Source organism: Haemorhous mexicanus, chromosome 19, assembly GCF_027477595.1.
Source record: "Haemorhous mexicanus isolate bHaeMex1 chromosome 19, bHaeMex1.pri, whole genome shotgun sequence".
NCBI lineage: Eukaryota > Metazoa > Chordata > Aves > Passeriformes > Fringillidae > Haemorhous > Haemorhous mexicanus.
This window is the reverse complement of record NC_082359.1, coordinates 3,585,547-3,609,194: the sequence shown is the minus strand read 5'-3', so window position 1 is coordinate 3,609,194 and position 23,648 is coordinate 3,585,547. Positions and strand designations below refer to the sequence as shown.

At 46.2% G+C, this 23,648-nt stretch overlaps 1 protein-coding gene across 2 annotated transcripts; it reads left to right on the top strand.

Annotated features, from left to right (window-relative positions):
* The first annotated feature begins 2,804 nt into the window (after window positions 1-2,804).
* Window positions 2,805-23,528, top strand: RNF10 (ring finger protein 10). Of its 2 annotated transcripts, none has more exons than XM_059863817.1 (17): window positions 2,805-2,968; window positions 8,633-8,835; window positions 11,331-11,530; window positions 12,542-12,632; window positions 13,648-13,832; window positions 13,910-14,046; window positions 15,473-15,633; window positions 15,963-16,091; window positions 16,246-16,504; window positions 17,141-17,274; window positions 17,781-17,898; window positions 18,191-18,292; window positions 18,767-18,901; window positions 19,715-19,812; window positions 20,041-20,101; window positions 20,253-20,411; window positions 21,306-23,528. In XM_059863817.1, exons 1-17 carry the CDS (start codon window positions 2,809-2,811, stop codon window positions 21,380-21,382), a joined length of 2,409 nt encoding a protein of 802 aa, XP_059719800.1. In that variant the 5' UTR covers window positions 2,805-2,808; the 3' UTR covers window positions 21,383-23,528. The 2 variants fall into 2 exon arrangements, with proteins under 2 accessions (XP_059719800.1, XP_059719799.1); XM_059863816.1 differs by having other exon boundaries at window positions 19,700-19,812.
* Window positions 23,529-23,648: the final 120 nt, after the last annotated feature.

Genomic DNA, 23,648 nt, shown 5'->3' with positions numbered 1-23,648 from the left:
AGTAGGAGCTACAGTAGCCCTTGGCCTGGGTCGAAGGCCATCTGTCTGTCCCATGTCCTACTCCTGGTGACGTGTTGCAGGGAAGGAAAATATGTGGAGCCTTGAAGATAAGCCCAGTGTCCTCTGTGTTTTTCCAGTAACCCCAGACTCTGCTGATAGCTGCTATCGTACTGAGAAAAAACTCAGAAACTCTTCCCAGTGTGGGCTCAAAGCTCCTTGAGCAACTAGAGGTAATGGCCAGCCAGGACAATAGAACGACCCAGGCTCTTGAACAGAAAACGGTGCTTTCAGCAGCCCCGAGAGGCATTAAGTCGATCCCCGCCCTGTTCATTACAGCGTCCACAGCATTACAATTGCTTTAGGCAGAGATAGGCGGCAGCCGCTCTCCCTGGTGTCCCCGGTTACCGGGGCCGCAGCGGCCGCGGAACCGGCGGCGTTCCCGTCGCCATGGGAATGGCAGCGGGCGCGCGGCACGCCGGGCTGGGGAACGCCCCGCCCATCATCCCTAGCCTGGCCAATGAGCTCCTGGGGAGCTCCTGGCGGTGACCAATGGCTGGCGGTCGGCGCGTAGGGGGCGTGGCCGGAGCTCTCCGGATCAATGGCGGTGGAGGCGGAGCCACCGGGGGGGGGAGGGCGGAGCGCGGCCGGGCCGTGAGGGGCGCTGGGGCCTTCCCGTGCCCGGCACACCGGCCTGCGCTGCCTTCGCCCTTCCCGTGCCCGGCACACCGGCCAGCGCTGCCTTCGCCCGTCCCGTGCCCGGCACACCGGTCAGCGCTGCCTTCGCCCTTCCCGTGCCCGGCACACCGGCCAGCGCTGCCTTCGCCCGTCCCGTGCCCGGCACACCGGCCTGCGCTTCCTTCGCCCTTCCCGTGCCCGGCACACCGGCCAGCGCTGCCTTCGCCCTTCCCGTGCCCGGCACACCGGCCAGCGCTGCCTTCGCCCGTCCCGTGCCCGGCACACCGGCCAGCGCTGCCTTCGCCCTTCCCGTGCCCGGCACACCGGCCAGCGCTGCCTTCGCCCGTCCCGTGCCCGGCACACCGGCCAGCGCTGCCTTCGCCCGTCCCGTGCCCGGCACACCGGCCAGCGCTGCCCTCGCCCGTCCCGTGCCCGGCACACCGGCCTGCGCTTCCTTCGCCCGTCCCGTGCCCGGCACACCGGCCAGCGCTGCCCGGCCACGGCGGTGGCGCGGAGCGGCGCCCGAGAGCGCGCTGCAGTGGCCATACCTGTGGGGCTGCTTGGCGGGTGGTTCTGGCAGGGAGCTGCTCCTCCAACTTTGAATGTTTTTTTATTGTAGGTGCCCTATTTATTATGTGTGATCTGACCGTTGTGATACGGGATATGGAGCTCTCCGGGGGCCGGTCGGGCTCTGCAGTGTTGAGTGTGGCACTGCAGCCCATGTAACGAGGGCGAGGGTTTGTTACTAATACCTTCCTATTGAGCACTGTTTGAACTACATGGTTGTTTTTATTTGGGGGGGAGACTTGCTTGTATTTATTTTCTTTCCACAGCAAGCTGGTTTGCTAATAAAAATGTTGTGTTTTCTTTTTAAAGTTTTGTGTCTCTCTACTCTCTTTCTGGTACTGCATGTGCTATTTCTTATTTATTTTCAAATGTGGAGGAGCAACTCCATTAGAAACTTGAGGGTTTTTTCTCCCTCAAATCCAGAAGATCTAAACTCTGTGCTAACTACACTCACAGTTTGGTCAGTAAGTCTAAGAATTAGAGACCTAAATAGGGAACAATCTAGTGTTAAAATAAGGCTTTATGAGGCTTCTCTTAAAATAATATTTATAGAGGATTTGTTTGAAATGTGTAAAACACAAATTCCTGGATTTGTTGATCATGCTGGTGTTGCAGAGCATGTGGCCTGTGCATACAAAACTAGCAGTGAAGCTTTTGCTTGAGGTGCTGTACATTTACATCATGGTATGAATTCTGGGGGTAAAGATGCCCTTACATGCTCCACCTGTACTTTTTTTAAAAAAGCTGGGAATTGCTGTCCCACAGAACTTGAAGCTCTCATCCCTAAAATAATGGAAAAGGCATCTGGAGATGCACTTGAAAGTGCATTTAAAGCCTGTGAAAGGTGACATTTCACAAAAATCAACAAAGGTTAAAAGAAATGTCTTTAGGATCCAAGTTGCCTTGTGGGTTTTTTTCCCCTTTGAAGGAAAAGTTTAAAAATATCACTTCAAGTAGGCCTGATGAGGTAGTGTTTGCTTTGTTTTTTTTTTTTTTTTTTTTTTAATTTACGGTTCTTTGCTACAAACCGGCATGATTTTCTATCCCGCCGTCGGTGCCGGGCGGGGAGGGAAGGGCGGGCTCCGGGCTCGGGGCTGGGCCCGGCCCCGGCTCCCGGCGCGCCCCGCGCGGCCCAGGACTACAAGTCCCGTCATGCCCGTGGGCCCGCCCGGACCGGCTGCATCCGGGTCCGGCCACTGCTGCGGGCGACTCGTCGCCATTACGGGGCAGCGGCGGCCGAGCCGGGGCCGGTGCGGCGCCGAGCAGCCGGTGGGTGCCGGGGTGGTGCCGACCCCTCGGGCGGCAGCAGCGCCGGGCCCCGCGGGGCTCCGTGAGCAGCTCTTCTCTCCCCCGCGCCCGGAGCCCCGCAGGCCCGGCCCGGCCTCCCGCGGCCTTCCCCGGTTCGAGCGGAGCAGCGAGAAGATGTCGCCATGAAGGAGGCCGAGTCCGCGCTGCGCCGCCCCCGCCGGTCGCCCCCGCGGGCCATGAGCCTGGGCCCCCGCCGGCTCCGCCAGCGCCCGTCGTGCCCCCCCGCCCAGGGCCGCCGCTCGCCCGGGGCGCCCGTTGATGCTGCAGAGCCCGCCCGGCGCCACCCCCGCAGCCCCCGCCATGGACAAGAGCAGCCCCTGCGGCTCCGGTGCGCCCGGATCCTCGGCCGGCAGCAAAGGGCAGCAGCCGCGCTCCGCCTCGGCCGGGCCCGCCGCGGGGGAGTCTAAGCCCAAAGGCGGTGAGAGCTGGGAGGGGGCTCGGCGGGGAGGGAGGGGGTGAGCGGGGCTGCGGGGACAGGCGGCCTTGTGCCCCCTAGGGCTGGGGTGAAGCCGAACTTTGCCTTGCCGGCTTGTTTGTGTCTTAGCTGCGGTTAATAGGCGGCGTTTCAGGTCACTGCCTGTTTTTGGTTTCTTTTTCCTTCCTCTTCCGGCTCTGCTCGCTGTTTGGCGAGCTGGGATTCCCGCTCTCCTCTTCCTTTAAGGATTAATGCTTTATCTTCATTAGCATTGGAGTAAGCAGCTTGACAGCTAAAGCCCTCAAGTAAGAACATCTATTCACAGGCACTGTGAATGTAGCCCTTAACTTTATCTGGTACCTGTGGTGTTACACCTCACTGAGGGGCTCTGGTATCCGTACCCAGCGTTCACCTTGCCCCCGTGTTTCAGTGACCTGCTTTGGGGGAGCTCAGGGTTAGCTGGCTGTTGTTTGCTCATCTGGCGTTCAACCCAAAGTGTCTCACCTGGGATTGCAAACAGCTGGTTCTGCTGACAGAGCAGTTTGTCAGAAGCCAGTGTGGTTCCTGTCATCGTTTCAAGGTAATACCTAAGCCCCCATAGCTCTCTAAACTTGTTTAGGAAGGGAGTGAGTGTGTGTGTGTTCCTGGCAACCTTTTATTTTTTTCCTCCTAAAACCTAGAAATAGGGCAGTAGTGATTAAAATTGGTGATTTTAGTTCTGGAAGTATATGAGAGTGTCAACAGGTTGCTACACCACCATTGCTGTACTAATTTCCTTCCTCCTCAGTGGTTTGCTTCAGCTGTATTACTTGAGGCTCTGAGAAGGCAGCAGTGCACCCCAGAGGGTTAACAAAATACATATCTTGGAGGAGTTTGTTGACTCCTTTTTGGACCTTCTAAGCATGGTCAGGTCCTGCATTACCTGCTCTTCACCTGTATTAATTGACCTTCCCCAGGACTGACAGAAGTGGGACATGGGAGGTGACTCACCCACAGCTCCCCAGGTTGTGGTGTAACTGTGCAATTACAATTAAATTTAACTTTTAATTCAAACACTTGGAAGTCTTTTTAAGAAGAACTTTTTCTGTCGCTGTCTTGCCAAGAGACACCTCCTCACTCCAGCTTCTTTTGTAGCAGTGTGTGATGCTCTGTGGAGGATTGTTCACAGAATGCAGACATCCTTCAGGAAGGGGTTAAGATGATTTGTGCTGTGGCTGGTATCCCCTCGTGTAGAAGACACAATATCTGGATTGAGGAAGGATGTAAAAGGCCTGTTGTTCTAGCCAAGAAAAAATATGTTAAGGGATTTTTGTGGAATGTCACCTTTCACAGGTTTGAAATAATGGCCCTGGTAGCACAGGAGCAGTGGGGAGAGGAATCCTGATGGCTGTTCTCTTCTACTCCAAAACTTTTAATTAAATAATCACCAAAACTTTTTAAGACCTCTTTTTTTTTATTAAAACAGAGGAAAATTTTGTCATACCACAATTCCACTTCAGTGATAGCTGTTTCCAAACTACAGTAGTTTGGCAGAGGGATGGGTTGTTTCCTTTACAGGGTATCAAAGAGAGCTGGACAAATAAGAATCTCTTTTCATAGGAGTAGCTGTTTCTTTAGGAATATTTTAACTGGAGCATACTGAAAACTGAAACTAAAAGATTCCCTTGATGAAATTAGGGCAAACAACTACACAGGATGCAGCTGGGTAAAACTTTGGCTGTGTTTTCAGAGCTGTTGGGTGTAGGACACTGGCATGTCAGCATATGGAATCTGGAGTTCCTTATCACAGTCCTTGTAGCTGATGTGGTGTATGAATATATATAATAGGAATATATATATATATATAGGATGTGTTCTGGAAATCTTGCATCTCCTCTGAAATGGAAGGTAATCCTATGCAGCACAGACCTTCCTCAGATGTCACTGGGTTAAATCCAGTCCAGCACTTGCCATTTGATGCTTTCCAAAATTACCTGCTGTATCTGTCCAGCTGAGGAAGTGAAGGAATGTATATTCCTGAACCCTTATGGCAGCTTCTCTTTCTCTTGCAGTGCAGCTGGAAATTGGCTCAATAGAGTACTGTATTCCCATGTATTTGTGGAAGTTTAGTTCCTCCTGTCTTTCAGGTTTGGCCTCAGAGACTAAATCAAACTGCCAGTTTCTAACAGAAAAGTTTCTTTATGTTGTATTAGTGTGCCAACAGGAATCATATCCAATTAGAGTGGAATGAAGTAGCTAAGGCAAAATAGGTTTGTTGGGGTTCTCTGCAGTGGAGCTGATGGACAGTGTTAACTGTCACAAACCTTCCTGGGCCTTATCACACCCAGTGTGAGCCTGCTTGGCTGGGCTGTGAGAGCTCAGTCACTTCCTGCTCTCTGGGATGTTTGCCTTGGCAGCAGCAGTGGCCCCAGTGTGTTTTCATGAAACCACCCTGTGGCTTTAGTGTGATCCAGACCCCTTATGCAATGCTGCTGGCTTCAGCACAGCTCAGCAGAAAAGAGGGGGAAAAAGGTGGAAGGAGACAGCAGTTCTCACCCCAGTAGCAAGCCAGTATTGCAGCTCCAGTGCCCAGGTAGTCACCTACAGCTGCTTCTAGTGCTGTGAGCTTCATCTCCCCTCTCTGGATCTTTGGAGATACAGGTCCTCTAACAGCAGGAGAAACCACAAATCTCAGGGCTTGCTCCAAAATGACAGAACAGTTTTATTGCTAGTGTTTTTAAATTATACAGACAGTATTTTTTATAAGTTTTTATGAGTATGAATGGGTAGATAAATCCACATAATCTGTGTGTATGTGTATATATATATATATATATGTATGTATGTATGTATGTATGTATGTATGTATGTATATGTATGTTAGATGCCATGAAAAGCAGAAGGACTGAGTACCTGAGTGAAGAGTAAGTACCTCACCAGCACACTGGCTGTTGCTAACTTCTCATTTGCCAAGAAAAAAAGCAAAAAAGAAACTACCAAATCCAAACTTACCCTGCTTAAAACTGGGATTGCTCAAGAGAGGATGGCAGTGAGAATCTTCTATTTTTCTCTGTGCCAGAGTGCAGCCTCTCCTGCCCTGCCCTTTGTGGGAGTGCTGGGATGGATGATAGAAAGCAGAGAGCTCCCTGACATGTGGCATGCTGGAAAGGTTGGAAGGGACAGCATTGCTTAGATTCAGGGTAGGGAAAAGCTATTCCAATGTACAGATGCCTTCTCCAAGCTCCTGGTTGTCTGCTGACCAATTTCCTTACTGCTCTGCTGGACCAGGCTTCTGCTGAGGTCAGTTATTCTTGTGGTGAGGGGTGAAACCACCTATCTGTAAAATCAGGTGTGGAGCATTGTTAGACTGTTGTAGGGTCCTTTTAAAAAGGCACAAGTGGAGAGTTCTTCCCTATAAAGTGTGAGAGTCACTGAAGTGACTCCCAAAGGCTCAAGGAGGTGCCCTTAAAGGACCCATGGTATGACAGGAATGTGTGCAAACCATCTGACTGACAAAGCTGGTGGTGAGTAATTCAGTTAAAACTTTAAGTGGCAGGGGATTCTTCTGTCAGCTCCAGGGGTGAGCTGTTCCTTGTTCAGGGACTTGTAAACACCCACTTTAGACTGACTTTTTTGAGTTGTTTCTTTTTCCCATTTGAAGATGGCAGAGAAACTGCAGAATGGTACAGTCACAACAGGCATGTGTCCCTCTGGTGCATCTGCTGAAATTACAGATAGAGAGGGTGGCTGAGCTGACAAGTTCTGCCCCTGAGTAACTTAAGGAGTAGTCTAAACTGCTTCAAAACTACTTAATTTTTTACCAGAGACTCTGAGGTGTTAGTTATTCCTTCTTCCCTACAAACATTTTCAAAAAAGGTCTGTCTAATCATTCAGCCAGACCCTGGTCACACCCTCAGTACTTGGCAGCTTCTGGTGTGTTTTTTCCTGATAACACTCAAGCCATGTCCTTTTAGCCTGATGTGCATTAAAGCACTGCCAGCTCTGCAGGCATGTGTTTGAGTTACACAGCTGTGGTTCTGTCAGAGTTGGTTTAATTCTGAATTAAAGGATCAGCCTTTTGAATAGCAGAGTAAATTACCAATTGTGATGATGAAGTTTGTCTGCAATATGGGCCTGTCACATCGTGTGAAAGTAGTGATAGTGTCCTGTTTTAGCTGTAGTTGCAGCCAGAGAAGTCTGACAAGTGCAAGAAACAGCAGACCAGCACAGAACCTGGTCCAGCCCCTTTTATTGCTCAATTTATTCTTTAGAAGTTGGATCCTCAGTGATATACAATAACACACAAACCATCCTGTTCTCAGCTCACCTTTTCTGAGGGATGCAGGCGGAAGAAAAAACTTAAAATAACAACAAAAGATACTCTATGTGGATGATGCCATTCCAGCTGTTTTAAATGCTTGGGTAGATAGGAAGTGGTGCTGGGAAAGGGAAAAACTGGGAGCACTGGCAATGAAACTGCCCATATGAGAAACATGATCCTGAATCACAGTGATGTGTTTGCCTGCCACCTAAGATTTATGTTAAGGGGTGGGGAGGAGGACTGCAAAGTTGGAAAAGGGAAACTAATGGGCTTTTGTGAAGTGCAACTAGATATTGTGTGAGGTGTTGCTGTTTGTGTAATGTTTACGGAGTATCCAGAGTGACTTTTGGGCTGGCTGCTGTGGGTAGATGTCTTGTGGGGCCTCAGGAGTTTTGTTTCTGAGCTTATCACCATACCTCTGCTACAAATAAAACTTGGGGCAGGTGGTGGAAGTGCTGGGTTAAGCACCCAGCCTGCAGCCTGTTGTGTGCTTGGGCAGCTCTGATCTTGTGTTAAGACTACTGGAAATACCTTCATAGTATTAACTATGTTCTAGCAGTTTGATTTAGCAGCTGTTGAGACACAGAGCACCCCTCTGAAGAGCTGGATTGATTTTTCTGCTCTTTATTCCTGCAGTTTTTTGCTTTGTGCTTCACCACTGTGTCCTGTGCTGGGGTCAGTGGTGTGCTGAGTACAGTTTTTGGCAGACAGTTGTTGTTGCATAGTTTGGTGGACTTAGATCTTAGATCTTAGGTGTGTGCCCTGCAAGGCCACCAAGTGTTTGGTTTGTGCTTCAAGATCACTTAGCATTTGTTGGCCTGATGACATAAAAGTATTTTTAAAACAGAATTAGATCTGCTGGGATTTTTTAATCAAAAAGTGCAGAAGTGATTGAAAACAGGCAGTGGAAGCCTTTAAGAAAAACACAGCAGTGTATTTATACAGTGTATTTTATGTGTGATAAATATGATAAATGGTGTGTTTTAGGCAAATTAAATGAAAGAAAAGAACTAGCTGTTGTCAGTTCTTGTAATGGGGTATGAAGATGTGGTATGTGATGTTAATGTTTATAACTTAATGTACCAGGTCACACACTTAATATTTGGTGGTGGCAATTCCAAATCTGGAAAAAAGAAATTAAACTTTTTTATAAAAGGTAGAGCACAGCAAATACTTTTGTTTAAACTCTTTGGACAGTGATAGGAATGAAGTGGTTTGGGTTGCTGGGGGATTTAATGTCCTGATAAACACTACTCTTAAGATACTGACCGAGGTGAGCTCATCTCTGAGGTGCATTTAGCTGAGGTGCAGTGCATGGGGCCAGCTCTGCAGCTGCTGATCTGATTCTTCTTTTGTTTTCCTTTCAGATGGAAAGAATGCCAGTGGATCCAAACAACGTTATAATCGTAAAAGAGAAACTTCATATTCCAAAAATGAGAACTTTTCCAGTCAGTCCCGTCGCTCCAGTTCACAGAAAAGCAAAGCTTTTAACAAGATGCCCCCTCAAAGGGGAGGCAGCGGCGGAAGTGGCAAAACTTTTAGCTCTTCTAATGGTGGAAGACGAGATGAGGTGAGAAGTGTAATGCCATGACTCCCAGGCCTCCTTTCTTGGGATGAGAGGATCACCCTGACCTGCCTAGCTAGGTCTGCTGTGTTCAGTTCCTGGGTTGGGAAGGGAGAGAGTGATAAGAGGTGCTAACATTGTTGAGATGCCAGAGGGAGTGTGAGCAGAGCAGCTTGGCAACTACAGAAGAGGGGTGCTCTTTGCTCTGCTCCAAGAGAAAATGCCATCTGAGGAATGAGTGCCAAGACAGGCCGTGTACACATGATACAGGTCCTTTGTGAAAATATACTGTGACACAGTTTCACTGCCCTCTTCCTGCTGGCCACACTGTTTTTAGTACAGCCCAGGTGCCACTGGCTGCCTTGCCCACCTGGGTGCACCTGGTTTGTGTTCAGCTGCTGTTTACCAGCACCCCCAGGTCTTTTCCTGATGGTTTTTTCCAGCTGCTCTTTCCCAGGCCTGGGGCATTCCAAGGGGTTGTTGTGACCCAAATGTAGGACCTGGCACTTGGTGTTGTAGAACCTCACGCCACTGGCCTTGACCCATCAGTGCAGCCTGTCCAGATCCCTCTGCAGAGCCTTCCTGTCCTCCAGCAAATCTACATTCCCACCCAGCTTGGTGTCATCTGTGAACTTGCACAGAGTGCCCTCAATCCCCTTGTCCACATCATTTATAAAGACATTAAATAAGACTGGCCCAAATACTGAGCTCTGGGGAACCCCACTCATGGGGGCCCAGCTGGATGTCACCCCCTGTCCCTCTGTTCCCTGGGCCCAGCCATCCAGACAGGCTTTTTACTTGCAGTGCTTTGCTTATCCAAGGCACGGGCAGCCGGGTTCTTCAGGAGCATGCTCTGAGAAACTCTGCCAAAGGCTTTTCTAAGGTCCAGGCAGACAACATCCACAGCTTTTCCCTCCTGCACTGTGTCACCTTGTCATAGGAGGAGATCAGGTTAGTCAGGCAGAACCTGCCTTTCATAAGCCATGTTGGTTGGGCCTGATTCCCTGGCTGTCCTGTACCCTGTGTATGATGGCTTGAAGGATAATCTCCTCCATAACCTTGCCCATCACAGAGGTCAGATTGACAGGCCTGTAATTCCCCACATCCTCCTTCCACACCTTCTTGTAGGTGTATGTCACCTGTGTCACCTTTGGTGACTCCCACTCAGCTGGGACCTCCCAGTCTGCCAGGGCTGCTGGTGATGATCACTGCTGCCAGTTCCCTCCCTCCCTGTGGGTGGATCCCATCCAGCCCCATGGGCTTGGGGGTGTCTGAGTCCCACAGCAGGGCACTGACTTTCTCTGGAGTGTGGGGCTCCACTCTGTTCCTTGTCCCAGTCTTCCAGCTCAGAGGGCTGGGTACCCTGAGGTCATCTGGCCTTACTATTAAAGGCTGAGGGAAAGAAAGCATTAAGTACTTCAGCCTTTCCTCACCCTTTGCCACTGTTTCCTTCTGCATCCAGTAAAGCATGGGGATTTTCTTTAGCTCTCTTTTTGTAGCTGGTGTATTTATGGGAGCATCTTTTTGTGTTTTACAGCAGTGGCCAGATTAGGTTCTGGTCAGGCTGTGGCCCTTCACTTCTTTCCCTGCTCAACCTCATGACATCTTTGTAGTCCTGTTGAGTTCCCATCCCTTCTTCCTCAGGTCATAAATTCCTTTTTTTCCTGAGTTCCATTTAAAAGTCTCTGTTGAGCCAGGCTGGTCTTCCCTCATTTCTTTGGTACAAGAGGACAGCATGTTCCTGTGCCTTTAAGATTTCTTGAAGTATGTCCAGTCTTTTGGATTCTTTTGCCCTTCAGCCCTGCCTTCTAAGGGACTCTGCCAACCAATCTTCTAAACAGGCTAAAGTTTGCCCTCTGGAGATTGATTGTGTCCAACCAGCTCAGGGGCACAAATTTACAGGTGATAGTGGCATTGCAAAAGTAATTGTATTGGCCTTGCTGATAGCCAGGTAAAACCAGATTGAGGCTTTTATGCTGATGTGGATCTAAGTACTGTGGAGTGTTTGTGGGCTTTAACTGCTACTCTGGTTTTTCAGTGTTGGTGGATGAGCAGCACTTCTCACCCAGATCACTGGCTGAAAATTCACCTGCTGCCTCTGCAGAATTTTGATTTGTTGCTTCATTACATGAAAACTAACCAAAACAAGTACAGCCTGTGCAGACAGTAATCAGGCTTGTATTACTGTCTAATAAAAGAGTATTGTCAGGATTTGAACAACTTCTTCTTGACTGTGTTTTGCCAGCTTTTATATGTCTTTGTGGTTGTTTTAACTCTCCTCCTTTTGCTCAGTGTGGGGTAAGAGCACTGGGTTCTGACTTTCAGGTTCTCATGCATTTCTAACACTGCACTACTTGATTTGCAGAACAGGGGTGGGAGAAGGTGAGTGAGTAGATGCTGCATGTGCTGTGTGCTGTCACTGATGGGGCCTGGATGTCCACCTGCACTGATGCCTTTGCTGTAAACTCCAGCAATTTCTAACCAGTGCTGTTCTCTCTTAGGTAGCAGAGGCTCAACGGGCAGAGTTCAGCCCTGCCCAGTTCTCTGGTCCCAAGAAGATTAATCTGAACCACTTACTGAACTTCACCTTTGAACCCCGTGGCCAAGCAGGACATTTTGATGGGAATGGACATGGCAACTGGGGGAAAAGGAACAAGTGGGGACATAAACCATTCAACAAGGAGCTCTTCCTGCAGGCCAAGTGAGTGGGAGATCCACAGGGCTCTAAGACTTCTGCAGAGACATGGAGCTGTAAGGGGTGACAAGCCCTTTGGGCTTGACTAATTGTCTTGTCTTTTCCAGGATGAAATTACCTTTCTGTAGTGTTTTTAGTGATAATAACTATGTTTTAAAGGGATGTTGTCTTCACCTATTTGCAAAGGTATCTGTTGGATTGAGTCCTTTAGATACAAACAAAAATCCTCTGCTCAAATTTTCAAGCACAGCTTTGGGACATGACACTCCTATTTGGGAATATCTGTATAGTTCCTTATAGAAGATGGTTGTTGATGGTTGTTTTTTCCAGAAGTTGGTTTGTTGAGATAGAAGGGATAGCAGTTGCTAGATGAAAGCTAATCAGAATTTTTAAGTCCCAAAGGTAATTACTTATATGGGTCTTAGTTCTTAAAATGCTAATTATTTTGTGGGCCCCAGGGTATGTAGTATAACCCAAATGATGATCAATATAGTAACCTAGCAGCAGAATTCCTTTTTGACTGGAAATTTCCCCAGAATTTGAAGTGTGTTCAGGACATCCTAGCTCTGATAATGTTAAAGATAAAAAGTATTTTCAGCATTGATGCTTCTGATTTCTCCATAATGTTTTGTGGCTTATTGTAGTGAAGTCTATTTGCAGGAACCCCAATAGCTGTAGTTTTTGTGACAAGATTTTTCCCCTTGTGGATTCCCTGTTTTTTAATAGATCCCCATTGCAGCTGACTGTTTCCTACACGTTTCTGGAAAACCAGTCTGCCTGGCTCATTCTGTCCTTACTGTGTGATATTGTGTCTAACTGAAATTAGACACACCTGCATCCTGAAAATCTGGTTGTGAACTGAACTCTTGATTTCTTGTTGATAGAAGTTACTGACTGCATCCAGCAGTTTGCTGCTGGACAAAGAAGAAGCTGAGAGAATCCTATAGGGATAGGATAGTTCTCAAAAAGTTTTTAGAAACAACTGAGTGGATCATCTGTCTCTTTGCCTTTCCCCAGCTGCCAGTTTGTTGTCTCTGAAGAACAGGACTACACAGTCCACTTTGCTGATCCAGATACCTTGGTCAACTGGGACTTTGTGGAGCAAGTGGTCAGTTGTGATGGGCTAGATTTTTTTTTCCTTCTTAAGAACCTCAACCTGTCTTTAACTACCTCTTTCCCTCTGTGATGTTACATAAAACTCATCTGTTTTTGAGTTGAGGCCTTTTCTGTCACTCCCACAATACTGGGAAAGATCTGTCATGGAATATATTATGAAATACTTTCATGACAGGAAAAGAGAAGTGCTAAAATCTATTAGGAAAATTAGCAGCTTCTTCTTGCTTTCGCAGATGGGAGCTCATCAAAAATAGTATCTGACATTCTGTAGACAGAGTCCTTGTGATCGAGTTATTAACAGAAAACTTGGGCATGAGTCCACAGAAGAGGACTAGAGTGTAGAATTTTGAAGAATTATTCTGTGCATAGGTAGCCTATCTTGCCTAGCAACAAAATGGAAAATCTCTTGAGAATTGTGGTCAGAAGTTTTGGGTTGCCTCAGGCAGCAATTTATATCTGCCAAGACAGTCTGGTGCATGGTGTAGGTGGAGAGGAGGTAGGCTTACTGTTACCTGTCACTACAAGAGAGCTGAAAAACCGAGGTGCTTGCTTGGCAGTTATGTCTCTGCCACACAGAGAAGCTACCAAAGTGTCTGACTAGACCTAGCATGTTCATGGAAGTGGGTAAGTTCAGTCTCACAGTTACACAGGGCTGCACAAGTCTGCTTGTGGGAGAGGCCACAGAGCTCGCTTGCCTTCCCACTGTCTGCATGCACATGATGAGGATGCTGCTAACTCTTAGAGATGGTGAATACCTGAGGGGAAACATGAGGAGACTAATGTCATTAGAGTAGAAATAAGACATAAGAAATCAGATGGGTTGCTTAGAAGGTTATTTTGGGTGCAGTCTGAAGGTGTTAGTTCACAGTGCATTAATTTCTTGGGAAATAAACAGAGCCTAAGGAGCTGGAAAATAATATATTAGAGTAGATCTTACAGGTGGCTTATTCTGGATCCCAGGAACTGATTTTTGAGTCTTGTACTGTTCTTCTCATGTGCCATTTCAGCGAATCTGTAGCCATGAAGTGCCCTCTTGCCCCATATGTCTGTACCCACCAACTGCTGCCAAGATCACCCGCTGTGGGCACATCTTCTGCTGGGCATGTATCCTTCACTATCTCTCCTTGAGTGAGAAGACCTGGAGTAAGTGTCCTATTTGTTATGGCTCTGTTCATAAGAAGGATCTGAAGAGGTGAGGCGGTATTAATGAAACCATGCATCTTTTTGCAATGTTATTTTTGCTCTGCTAACCTCCTCCGTGCCTTGCAGTGTTGTTGCTATGGAAACGCGTCAGTATGCAATTGGTGACACCATTACAATGCAACTCATGAGAAGAGAGAAAGGTGTTCTGGTAGCACTGCCCAAATCCCAGTGGATGAATGTGGTTCAGCCTGTTTACATCAGAGGTGAGTGTATCTCAGTCCTGGTGGTTGGAATCCTGTTCTCCTGACTGTGACCAGCATTTGTGTTGAGACAGTTGACCCTGGCTGTAAAACATGGGGTTTAGCAGCAGGAAAGCTTGATGACCACGTATTTACAGTAAACTTTCTACTCACACTGTTTTTCTGTAAAGACTTTAACTTGTGTGCTGTGTCCCTTCAAGTGGCTGAACTGCAGACTCCTGCCTTCACAGCCACAGCTTATAGTTTGATGTGTCCTTTGTGTCCTGCAGTCATTGGTGTGACTCTTGCTGCTTTTATTGGCTCTTCAGTGTCCTTAACATTTTTCCTCCTGACTCATTACACAGCTTCACAAAAATAACTCTCTCTGTGTCTAAACCATTTCAAGGCTGTAACCTTCAACAAGGTTTTCATCATCTTCACTTATCAACTGAAGTCAGTGAATGCTATGGGGAAATAATCAAAATTATTGCATACCTTATTCCAAACATCTGTTGCCTGACATCTTCAGTTTTCTCCAGTCAAGAGTGTGACTAACTCATCATCATCTTATCTGTTAGTATCGCAAAAATTTTGTGACTAAAGAAATAATTTTACTGAACATTGCTGCTTTGTGGGCTGTCTTGGCTCACTTCATTTTGCAGTCACATTTAGGAAAGGCTGCATGCATTTAAACTCTCTGGAAAAAGTCGAGTTTTCTAATGTGTGATGGATATCCAGCATGCAGGCTGTGCTCTCACGTGTTTCCCAGTATTTGAAACTAGGGGACTTCAAATCTTTTCATAAAACAAATAGAAGAACAAACACAGGATTTGAGAACACACTAAAGCCAGGAAATTCACCATTAACTTGGTGTCTGTGGATAAGGTTGGGCCCTTGGGGAGCAGTGAATATAGGGGATTGTGTTAATATGGGATGCTGTGGTTGCTGTAAAGTAACAGCAATTCTTTAGTTTACTATTTTTGCTGTGCTTCTTGTAAAAACCTTGTAATAATGTTTTGTGTGGGTTTTTTTAATGTGTATGGGCTTATGAAGTAGTTTGAGCCAAGCCAGGGTGGCTTTGCAGAAATTTCCAGCAGCAGGAAGAAGCTGCAGACTGCATTGTTTCAGGAAGCTTTGACGCCCTCAAGGCTTCTCAAAGGTGATGCTGCTACAGTGTGGAAGTTTAGGCTTTGTTTCTACTGATGTGTAGCTACTCAGTGGTGAAATGGCAGATGAACTGCTGTGTGGGGGAGGTGTCAGAGCAGCTATGTGACACCAGCTTGTGATACAATGGTAATTTGTGGAGTCTGTATCAAACTCTTGCTGAGTGTTGTCTGCCCTGAGGGAATAACTCCCAAAAGTGAGCAGTAGCACAACTTCAGAAGAGGCAGCACTCCAAACTGATGGCTCTACATGCAGATATTAATGATTTGGTGCTCCTTCTGTGCAGATGACCAGCACAGTCAGTATTCAAAGCTGCTTCTGGCATCCAGGGAGCAGGTCTTGCAGCTGGTGATCCTGGAGGAGAAAGCAGCATTACTGAAACAGTATGAGGAAGAAAAACACACCCCAGAAGCCTGTTTCATTGAGGCAGCTATCCAGGAGCTGAAGGTAACAACCTCTTGGGAGCCTTCTGGTAGCTTTATTTTTAAGAGTGTGCTGAGCATCCTTGTTCTGCTGTATGGATGGTGGTGGGTGATTATTCTGGTCTCTAGCAAATTGCTGTTGTTTGCTGCTGGAGTAGCATTTTACACCTTGGAGGAGACTGTAGCCTTTGGCCCCCAGGTATCTGATGTGGTGTTCAGGATAACAGAGCAGAAAGGTTTTTATGGGATGGTATTCCAGTAAAGGAATGCCAGGACAAGGCTAAAAATAACTATAGGGGTGGTCTCCTGGCTTAAAGGGCAAATTGAAACTTGATCCCTTTGGATGATCTCCAGGAGCGAGAAACAGCACTGTCTGCTGACCAGGATAAAAACAATGGCATTGCTGGAATCAGTGCAGCCGTGGAAGAATTGGTCCTAGAAAGCTCCAAAGCTGTGGAGCCTGCTGCTTCCCAAGAGAAAAAGGTGGGTGACAAATCTGCTCTGGCACATCCCGTTAACACTTAATTCTGCCACCTCACACTGCAGTGTGTGGGGAGCTCGTGCCAGAGATTTTGCAGAGATGATAATCTTTGAAGTAGGTGGTGTGGTACTAACTCTGTCCTCTCTGCTGTGGTAGTGTGATGTGGAATATCTCTCTGCATTCGATGAGGAGCTTGTGGAGCCTTCCTCTGACCTGGCAAGTTCCTTTTCGCCTCCTGTGGAAGTAGAAGAGGCAGTGCTGGATGAGGAGGAAGTACCTGAAGTGGACACTGTAGGAGAACCTGTTATGAGCACTGGAGAGGAGCCAAATCCAGCTGAAACAAGCTGCCAAGAATCTAAAGATACAGTTAGCAGTGGACATCTTGGCAACTCTCCTTTTTACTATTTTTATCAAGGTCAGTGCAATGAAATCCTGGAATCATAGGGGCAGAGATGCCTCCTTTGGGCCCTCCTTGAGGAATGTGTCAGTTCATTAGATGCAGGTAACCCCTGTGAAATAAAAGTCCTACAGGAACTCAGAAAGGAGCTTTAATTTTCTTAGTGGAGAATGTCCTGAGGTGGGGATAAGGGTACTGAAAATGAACAGGCAAGGAAGGAGTGATGGTGGTGTGTATTGTATTGTGGGGTGCCCTCATGGCAGGAAGGAATGATGAATCTGGCTCCATGTTCTCAGAAGGCTCATTTGTTATTTTTGATACTATATTATATTAAAGAATGTTATATTAAACTATACTAAAGAATACAGAAAGGATACTTAGAGAAGTCTAAAAGATAATAATGAAAACTCGTGACTCTCTCTCCAGAGTCCTGACACAGCTTGGCACTGATTGGCCAAGGAGTCAAAATAATTCACAGCAGAAACCAATGAAACAATCTCCAAACACATTCCAAAGCAGCAAAACACAGGAGAAGCAAATGAGAGAATTATTGTTTTCCGTTTTTCTCTGAGGCTTCTCAGCTTCCCAGGAGAAGAATCCTGGGCAAAGGGATTTTTCAGAAAACATGAATGTGACAGATGTGTTTCCTTTCAGCGGAGGATGGGCAGTGCATGTACCTTCACCCCGTGAACGTTCGATGCCTTGTGCGTGAATATGGCAGCTTGGAGAAGAGTCCAGAGAAGATAACTGCAGCTGTAGTGGAGATAACTGGCTACTCCATGACAGAGGTAGTTATTTTATCTTCTTATTAATTAAGGGCCTTGTTTTAGCAGGTTGGTCATTGTAGAGGAGACCTGATTCGCTTCAGTAGTAAGAAATAATAAGTATGGTAGAGATGCTGATCTATGAAGGGCATCTGTGGAAGGTGCTGGGCCTTATGTTGCTTTTGATAAGTAGGCTGCAGTATAGATTTTTTTTCCTAGAAGGTCCAGTACAAAAATAATTGTGTTAGAAGTCTGGTATTGCAGAGTTTTATTTCAGTGATGTGAGTGAAAATCAGTAAGCAAGCTGGAGTAATGCATCCAAGTCTGATTATGATGTAGCTGGTGGAGATCTTGGAACATTTGATTCTGACTCAGGGCATCCGTCATGTGTTTGTAGTTTTTGAAGTAACTATTGTGTCACTGGTGCTATTTTTTTCCATTTGATTTGATGAGTATTGTGCATTCTATTTCTGTTCATCACCATGGCTGCCTCTAGTCCTTGTGGTGATATATCACTCTCTCTTTATCAGGATATAAGACAGCGTCATCGCTACCTCTGTCACTTGCCCCTCACCTGTGAGTTCAGCATTTGTGAACTGGCTCTGAAGCCACCTGTCATCTCTAAGGAGACTTTAGAGTTGTTCTCAGGTTTGTAGTTGTTCTTATCCCTTTAACAGTAGAAAAAAGAACATACATTAGAGCTGTGCTCCTCTTGTACCACCTCTCTGGTGACTGCTAGACAGAACAGCCCCAGCTCACTGTTTCATAGACAGCAGTTACAAAAAGAATAAAAAAAATCCCAACTGCTTGGAAGAGCTTATGTTGAATGTAAGCATGCTTTGTTACTAATGTGTTACAAGGCTTTTCTCAGAGCTGGAGGAAACCTTGCCAGAGTATTGGTGTGGGTTTTTTGATATCCAGCACTGTGCATTGCTCCTAGATGACCTTGAGAAGAGGAAACGCCTGCGGCAGAAGAAAGCTCGCGATGAACGGCGGCGCGAACGCAGGATTGAGATGGAAGAGAACAAGAAACAGGGCAAATGTAAGTGGTGATGGCACATAACTGGTGGATTTTCAGTCATATTTGATTTCTTGAGCTATAGAATGAACTCTGAGGCCTGTAGTTTGTAGTGTGTACTTAGAACAAGATTACAAAGTATTAGGAACAATGTCTGTGCAATGAAAAACATAAGCTGTTTTCGTCAGGATGTTAAGTGGTGTTATGCAATTGCTGCATTCTTGTGCATTTTGGGAGAGATGGAGGGCATTCAAGGGCACAGTTATCTCCATGGTGTACATAGCTCTCTGTTTTTATAGTAATCATGATGTAAAGTGAAAAGTGAAGAAAGCAAAAAAAGGCCTAGAAACCGCTTCCATCCAGCAGCAGGACTTGTACTGGTCTCCAAATAGAGGGTGGAAAGAAATGAGTTGGCACCTCCTAGACTCCTGAAATGACTTGCATATTGACAGTCCTCCCCCACATTGTGTAGTGCTTTAATTTAAAATCTCTTTCTAGATCCAGAGGTCCATATTGCTCTGGAGAATCTGCAGCAGTTCCCTGCTTTTACCTCCTGCCCTGGAGAAACTACCAGCGTTGATCATCACGGCTTCTGTCAGTCTCCTCTTGGCAGAAGCCCTGTGTTTCAGACAGGTGAGCATCTGGAAAAGCACATCACATCTAGCTCTTGATCCTTCTTTTGGGATCTATTGCTCAGGTCATCATGCTAAACTTTCTCAATATTGATCAAAGACAACTTCTTTTCAGAGAAGCTCAGCTGCTCCATCCCTGAAAGTGTTCAAGGCAAAGTTGGATGGGGCTTGGAGCAACCTGGTGTAGTGAAATGTGTGCCTGCCCATGGCAGGGGGGTGGATTGAGATGGTCTTCAAATCCTTTCCAAGCCAAACCATTCTGTGATTCTTTCCTAAGCTGCCTCTGAGTTAATAAACAAAAGGCAGACATGGTTAAGAAACATTCTGTTTCTTTGTCTGCTTTTTGCTGCCTCTACCTTGACAATATGGGATCTGCACTGTAGTTACCTCATTTTTCACATGAGGCAGAAGAAAGAAAATAATTGCCCCAAAAAGGGAAGAAAATTGTGTTTGCTAGGAAAACACTATTGGTATTTTTTCTTTCTATCCATCTCCATCTTCTCAACACATTATTCTAAAATAAACCTAACAAAAAGCCCCACCACCAGCAGCTCTCCAAAATAAGTAAACAAAACCCCTCAAGCAAACAAAAACCTGAAAGAAAACTACAGGCAAACTTAAATTTTCCTTAAATAAAAAGATTGAGGAAATTTGAGAGATCCCACTGTGTGACTGATGGACAGAACCCATGAGATCAAAATGAGTAATTACATAGGATAATAAAACTTTATTTCTGTTACATCCTGATAAGCAGCACAATGACTGCCTTGGCCAAGTGTTAACTGGCTTTAATTCTCAGTTCCTTTCTCTGTAGAGTCTATTCCAACTCCACTGTCACCTGCTGCCAGCCAGGTCAGCCCATTGCTCTGTGGAAGCTTGGAAGAAGAGTCTCCCTTCCCTTCCTTTGCCCAGGTAAACCATGGAGCAGAGTGAATCTTGTCAGAATTACCTGTGTCTTAGTTGGGGATTAGGCTGAGACTGTAATTGCTTCCCCTACAAAACCAATCTGGGATAAATCTTAGGGAGATGTCGTAAGGGTTGAGTGCTTGAAGGGGTTTCTAGACTTTCTTGCCACTTAGGGGGTCTGCAGCATTGTTCAAGTATGTGGAATTTAATCATATCCTACAACTGTTTTGATAGATGTTGAGAGTTGGAAAGGCAAAACCAGAAACGTGGCCTAAACCTGCTCCAAAGACAAGAGGTAAGAAAATTTGGTAGTGGAACTTCAGGTTCTTTACCATGCACACAAATGTGAGAAATCTTGTAACTTCAAAAGAAGGATCTGGAGTGTGGAGGGGCATTTGTGTGGTGAAAGTTTTATACAGCCTTCTGCATGTCCTTCCCTCTTTCAGATGAGAACACTCTGGCACTCCCTGTGCCTGGAGAGAGTGATGGAGAAAGTGACAGCTCTGACCGGATCCCTGTGCCCAGCTTCCAGAATTCCTTCAGCCAAGCTATTGAGGCAGCCCTCCTGAAACTGGACAAACCGTCCACAGCTGATCATTTATCAGGTGAAAGGCAGGGGGAAGGGCAGGAAAGTTTTCTGAAGTGAAAAAATTGAGTATATCCCCTTCTTCCTCTGGGAGAAGTCAAAGCAGCAATTTTGGGGACCAAAAATTGGCCAGAGCACAGTTCTGAAAATTGTTAGGTTGTGGTTTCTGAACAGCTTGACTAGGGCTTCTGTCAGCTTAAAGCAGCCTCTTAGTGGGAGCTGAGATCTCCAACTAGCAAAGAATCCTGTTAGGACAAAGATGGCTTTTGACAATTGAGTTGGCCATGTCTCTACTGGAACCTAAATTAAGCTTTATCTTAAAGAAGTTCAGGTTATCCATTTCTAAACTGAAATACCTGAGCTGCTGAACTACCACTTCAGTTTGACCAAAATGTCAAGGTAACTGCTAGCTGAAATTTCAAATTAGAGAATGTGAAACAAATTGAGGTGAACTTAAATCTGGTGCTGGCTGGTGAAACTTATTTTTAATGCTCAGTTCTGATGTTTAGCTTTGGCTTCTGTCTGGAGACTGCACTGGATGATGGAGAGAGTTGGATGGGAGGGCCTGGGAGTTTCAGTGGAGTGTCTGCTCCACTTGTGGTTTTCCTGGACATGTATCAAAGTGATCCTTGTTGGAAAGGCAAACTGCTGCACACTGCAGTCCTAGGATCTGCTGTTGCAACAGCAATTTTACAGTCATTAAGGCATGTTTATAATTGTGTTTCAGGTGTGATGGAGTCTCCCTTAGTTCATCTGCAGTAATTTTTTTGTTAAACTACCTGGTGTTCAGTAAATTGATAGTAAGTGTTGTGGATCTGTAGAAGCCACTTAAGCCAGGGAAGACCATTTATCATTTCTGTGTGATGTTCCTGTTCCATGATAAGAATGACAGTATTATTTTAATCCTTCACAGATGAAAAGGGAGGCAAGAAAAGAAAGAAACAGAAGCAGAAGCTATTGTTCAGCACCTCTGTTGTTCACACAAAGTGATTCTGCTATTCAAGAGAAGTTTCCTCTTCTGGTTTTCTTTTATTTTTGCTTTGTTTTGCTGCTATAGTTTAAGTATTTAAATTTGAACAGCCTAAACTTGTTTTTCCAGGACTTGTAGGGGCTTCAGGAGGAAACCATGATAGCATATGTTGAAGTAACATGTTTTGATTCCAACTGCTTAATGAATTTATACTAAAACAGAGTTTTGGAAGTTACAACCCAGATACAAATCTGCCAAGGCTTCTAGTTGCTGAGTCAGTCCTTTGGGGCTGATAAGCAGTGTGAAAGTCCTTACAGGTGTGTGGCACTGCCAAAGTACTGCAGTATTACTCAAGAGAAGTGGCAGGGAGCCTTTATTTTCCTGTAATTATTCATGGGCAGAAGTCCAGCTGACTGACAGTAGTGCTGTTGCAGTAAAGCTGTCAAACTGCTCTCTTGAGAAACTGGTTTTGGCTGCACTGGATACAGGCAAAACAGCTTATTGGCTTTAGAGTGTTAGCTGCTATATCTGTTCTTTTTCTAAAGAGCAAGAATTCCTCCTGTTCTCCTGGCTTGGAAAGATAAAAAGCTGAGGTGAGTGTAAAGCAGAATTTGGCTACTTGGTTTTAAAGTGGCTTGATGATTTTTGTATTTCAAAATGGCACTAGTGGTAGAAGGAACCTCCTGACTTCTCTCAGTTGTTCAGTTGTGGGTGAGTGAGGCTGCTACTTTTTGTTTTTTTGCCAACCATGGGCTACTCATTCTTTTTAACCTGATCATCTAGAATAAACACTCCCCTCTAGGGCTTCTGATAACCTTCTGAATGATGATTTGGCACTGGCTGCTCTTGAGTTGGAAGAACAACTGATAGCTGAAGTCTGTAGATAACTTTTACACCCCAGCAAGAAGCTGGGGTTCTCTTGTACTGGGATAAGGGCCTGTATGTGCTTGGTTCTGGGATTTAAGTTGATCTGTGCTTCGAACATGTCTTCTTCTCTGGACCCCTCCCCGCTCTTTCTTTGGGTGGTCACATTCTGCACTGCTTGTGGTTTGATTTGAGCTACTGAGTTAAGTGGTGTGGATTTTGTTGAATAAAATGAGTTTTAGGTGTAACGTACCAGTCAAGGCCAACAGTTGCAATAAATCAAACGCACACATGCTTACAGTGCTGCAGCTGGGCTGTCACAGCAGCGTGGAGCCCTGGAACATTGCACAGGGTCACATTTTACCTTCCTGCTGGCTTTTAATTGCAGGGTGCTGGTAAAAAGTACCACTGAACTTAGGGAGGGAGACTGACAGTGTCTTCTGTTGTCTTCAGCCCCAGTGGCACAGGCTTCAGTGTGCTCTGTCCCTCTGACACTGATCTGAGCAGGAAGTGTGTCTGAGGCACCTGGAGTCAGGTATTCCAGCACCACTGGCTCTCAGTGGCTCTGTCCCTGTTTAAAAAGCTGATGTCAGTACATGGGTGCTTGATTTCAGAGCAGCAGGTTCCTTGTGTGCCTCATGGGAAGCTGGTACCAAAGAGTCCATCACATGTGGCTGTCAGAAAGAACAGGAGAGTGGGGGAGGTAAAGAACACTTCCAACTGCTGTAGGAGGATAGAGGAAACACCTGCAAGACCTTCTTTGAAAGCAGCTTGGCTTCACGCTTGGTCACAACTAACCCCACTCAGTGAAAGACAGTACAGCTTGTCAGGGGACTGCAAAGAAACTAAGAGAGGATACCTGACAGTGGTAACACGTCTTGCTGTCAACTTTAAATGCACATGGGAAAACAACTGGTGAGGGCAGAGAAAGCAACTAAGAGAGATTCAAATATGCAGTGAACTGTGGTTACAGCAAGTCATTTTAAGCTAAGGAACAGGAGTAACATACTTAAGTGTCTAACCAGTATCTGTTGTGTTCTGTTATCTCTGCACATTTATAGTCAACTTTTCTTTGCATTGGGAAGAGAGAATAGCTGGAGCTGGTGTAACTCACCTCCATGTGTCACAGGCACTAGGATAAGGGAAGTGATGTGGGCAAGGCAGGCTGTCCCTGCTGCAGGGCTGTCCCTACAGGGACAGCATCTTCAATTGGATCTTGTTTTCCTATGGATTCGAGATAATACCAGCAATGCTACTTTCCTGTAACTGATTGGTGTAAACTTAATAAATATCTAAGCAGTACTTGTACCTATGAGTTTTATAATGGGGGGGATGGAGTTGAGCCTTGCAGCTCTGCCATACATTCCATGAACTCACTGCTCCTGTGTACACAACTGGTGCTTTTCTCACTCCAAACAGTGG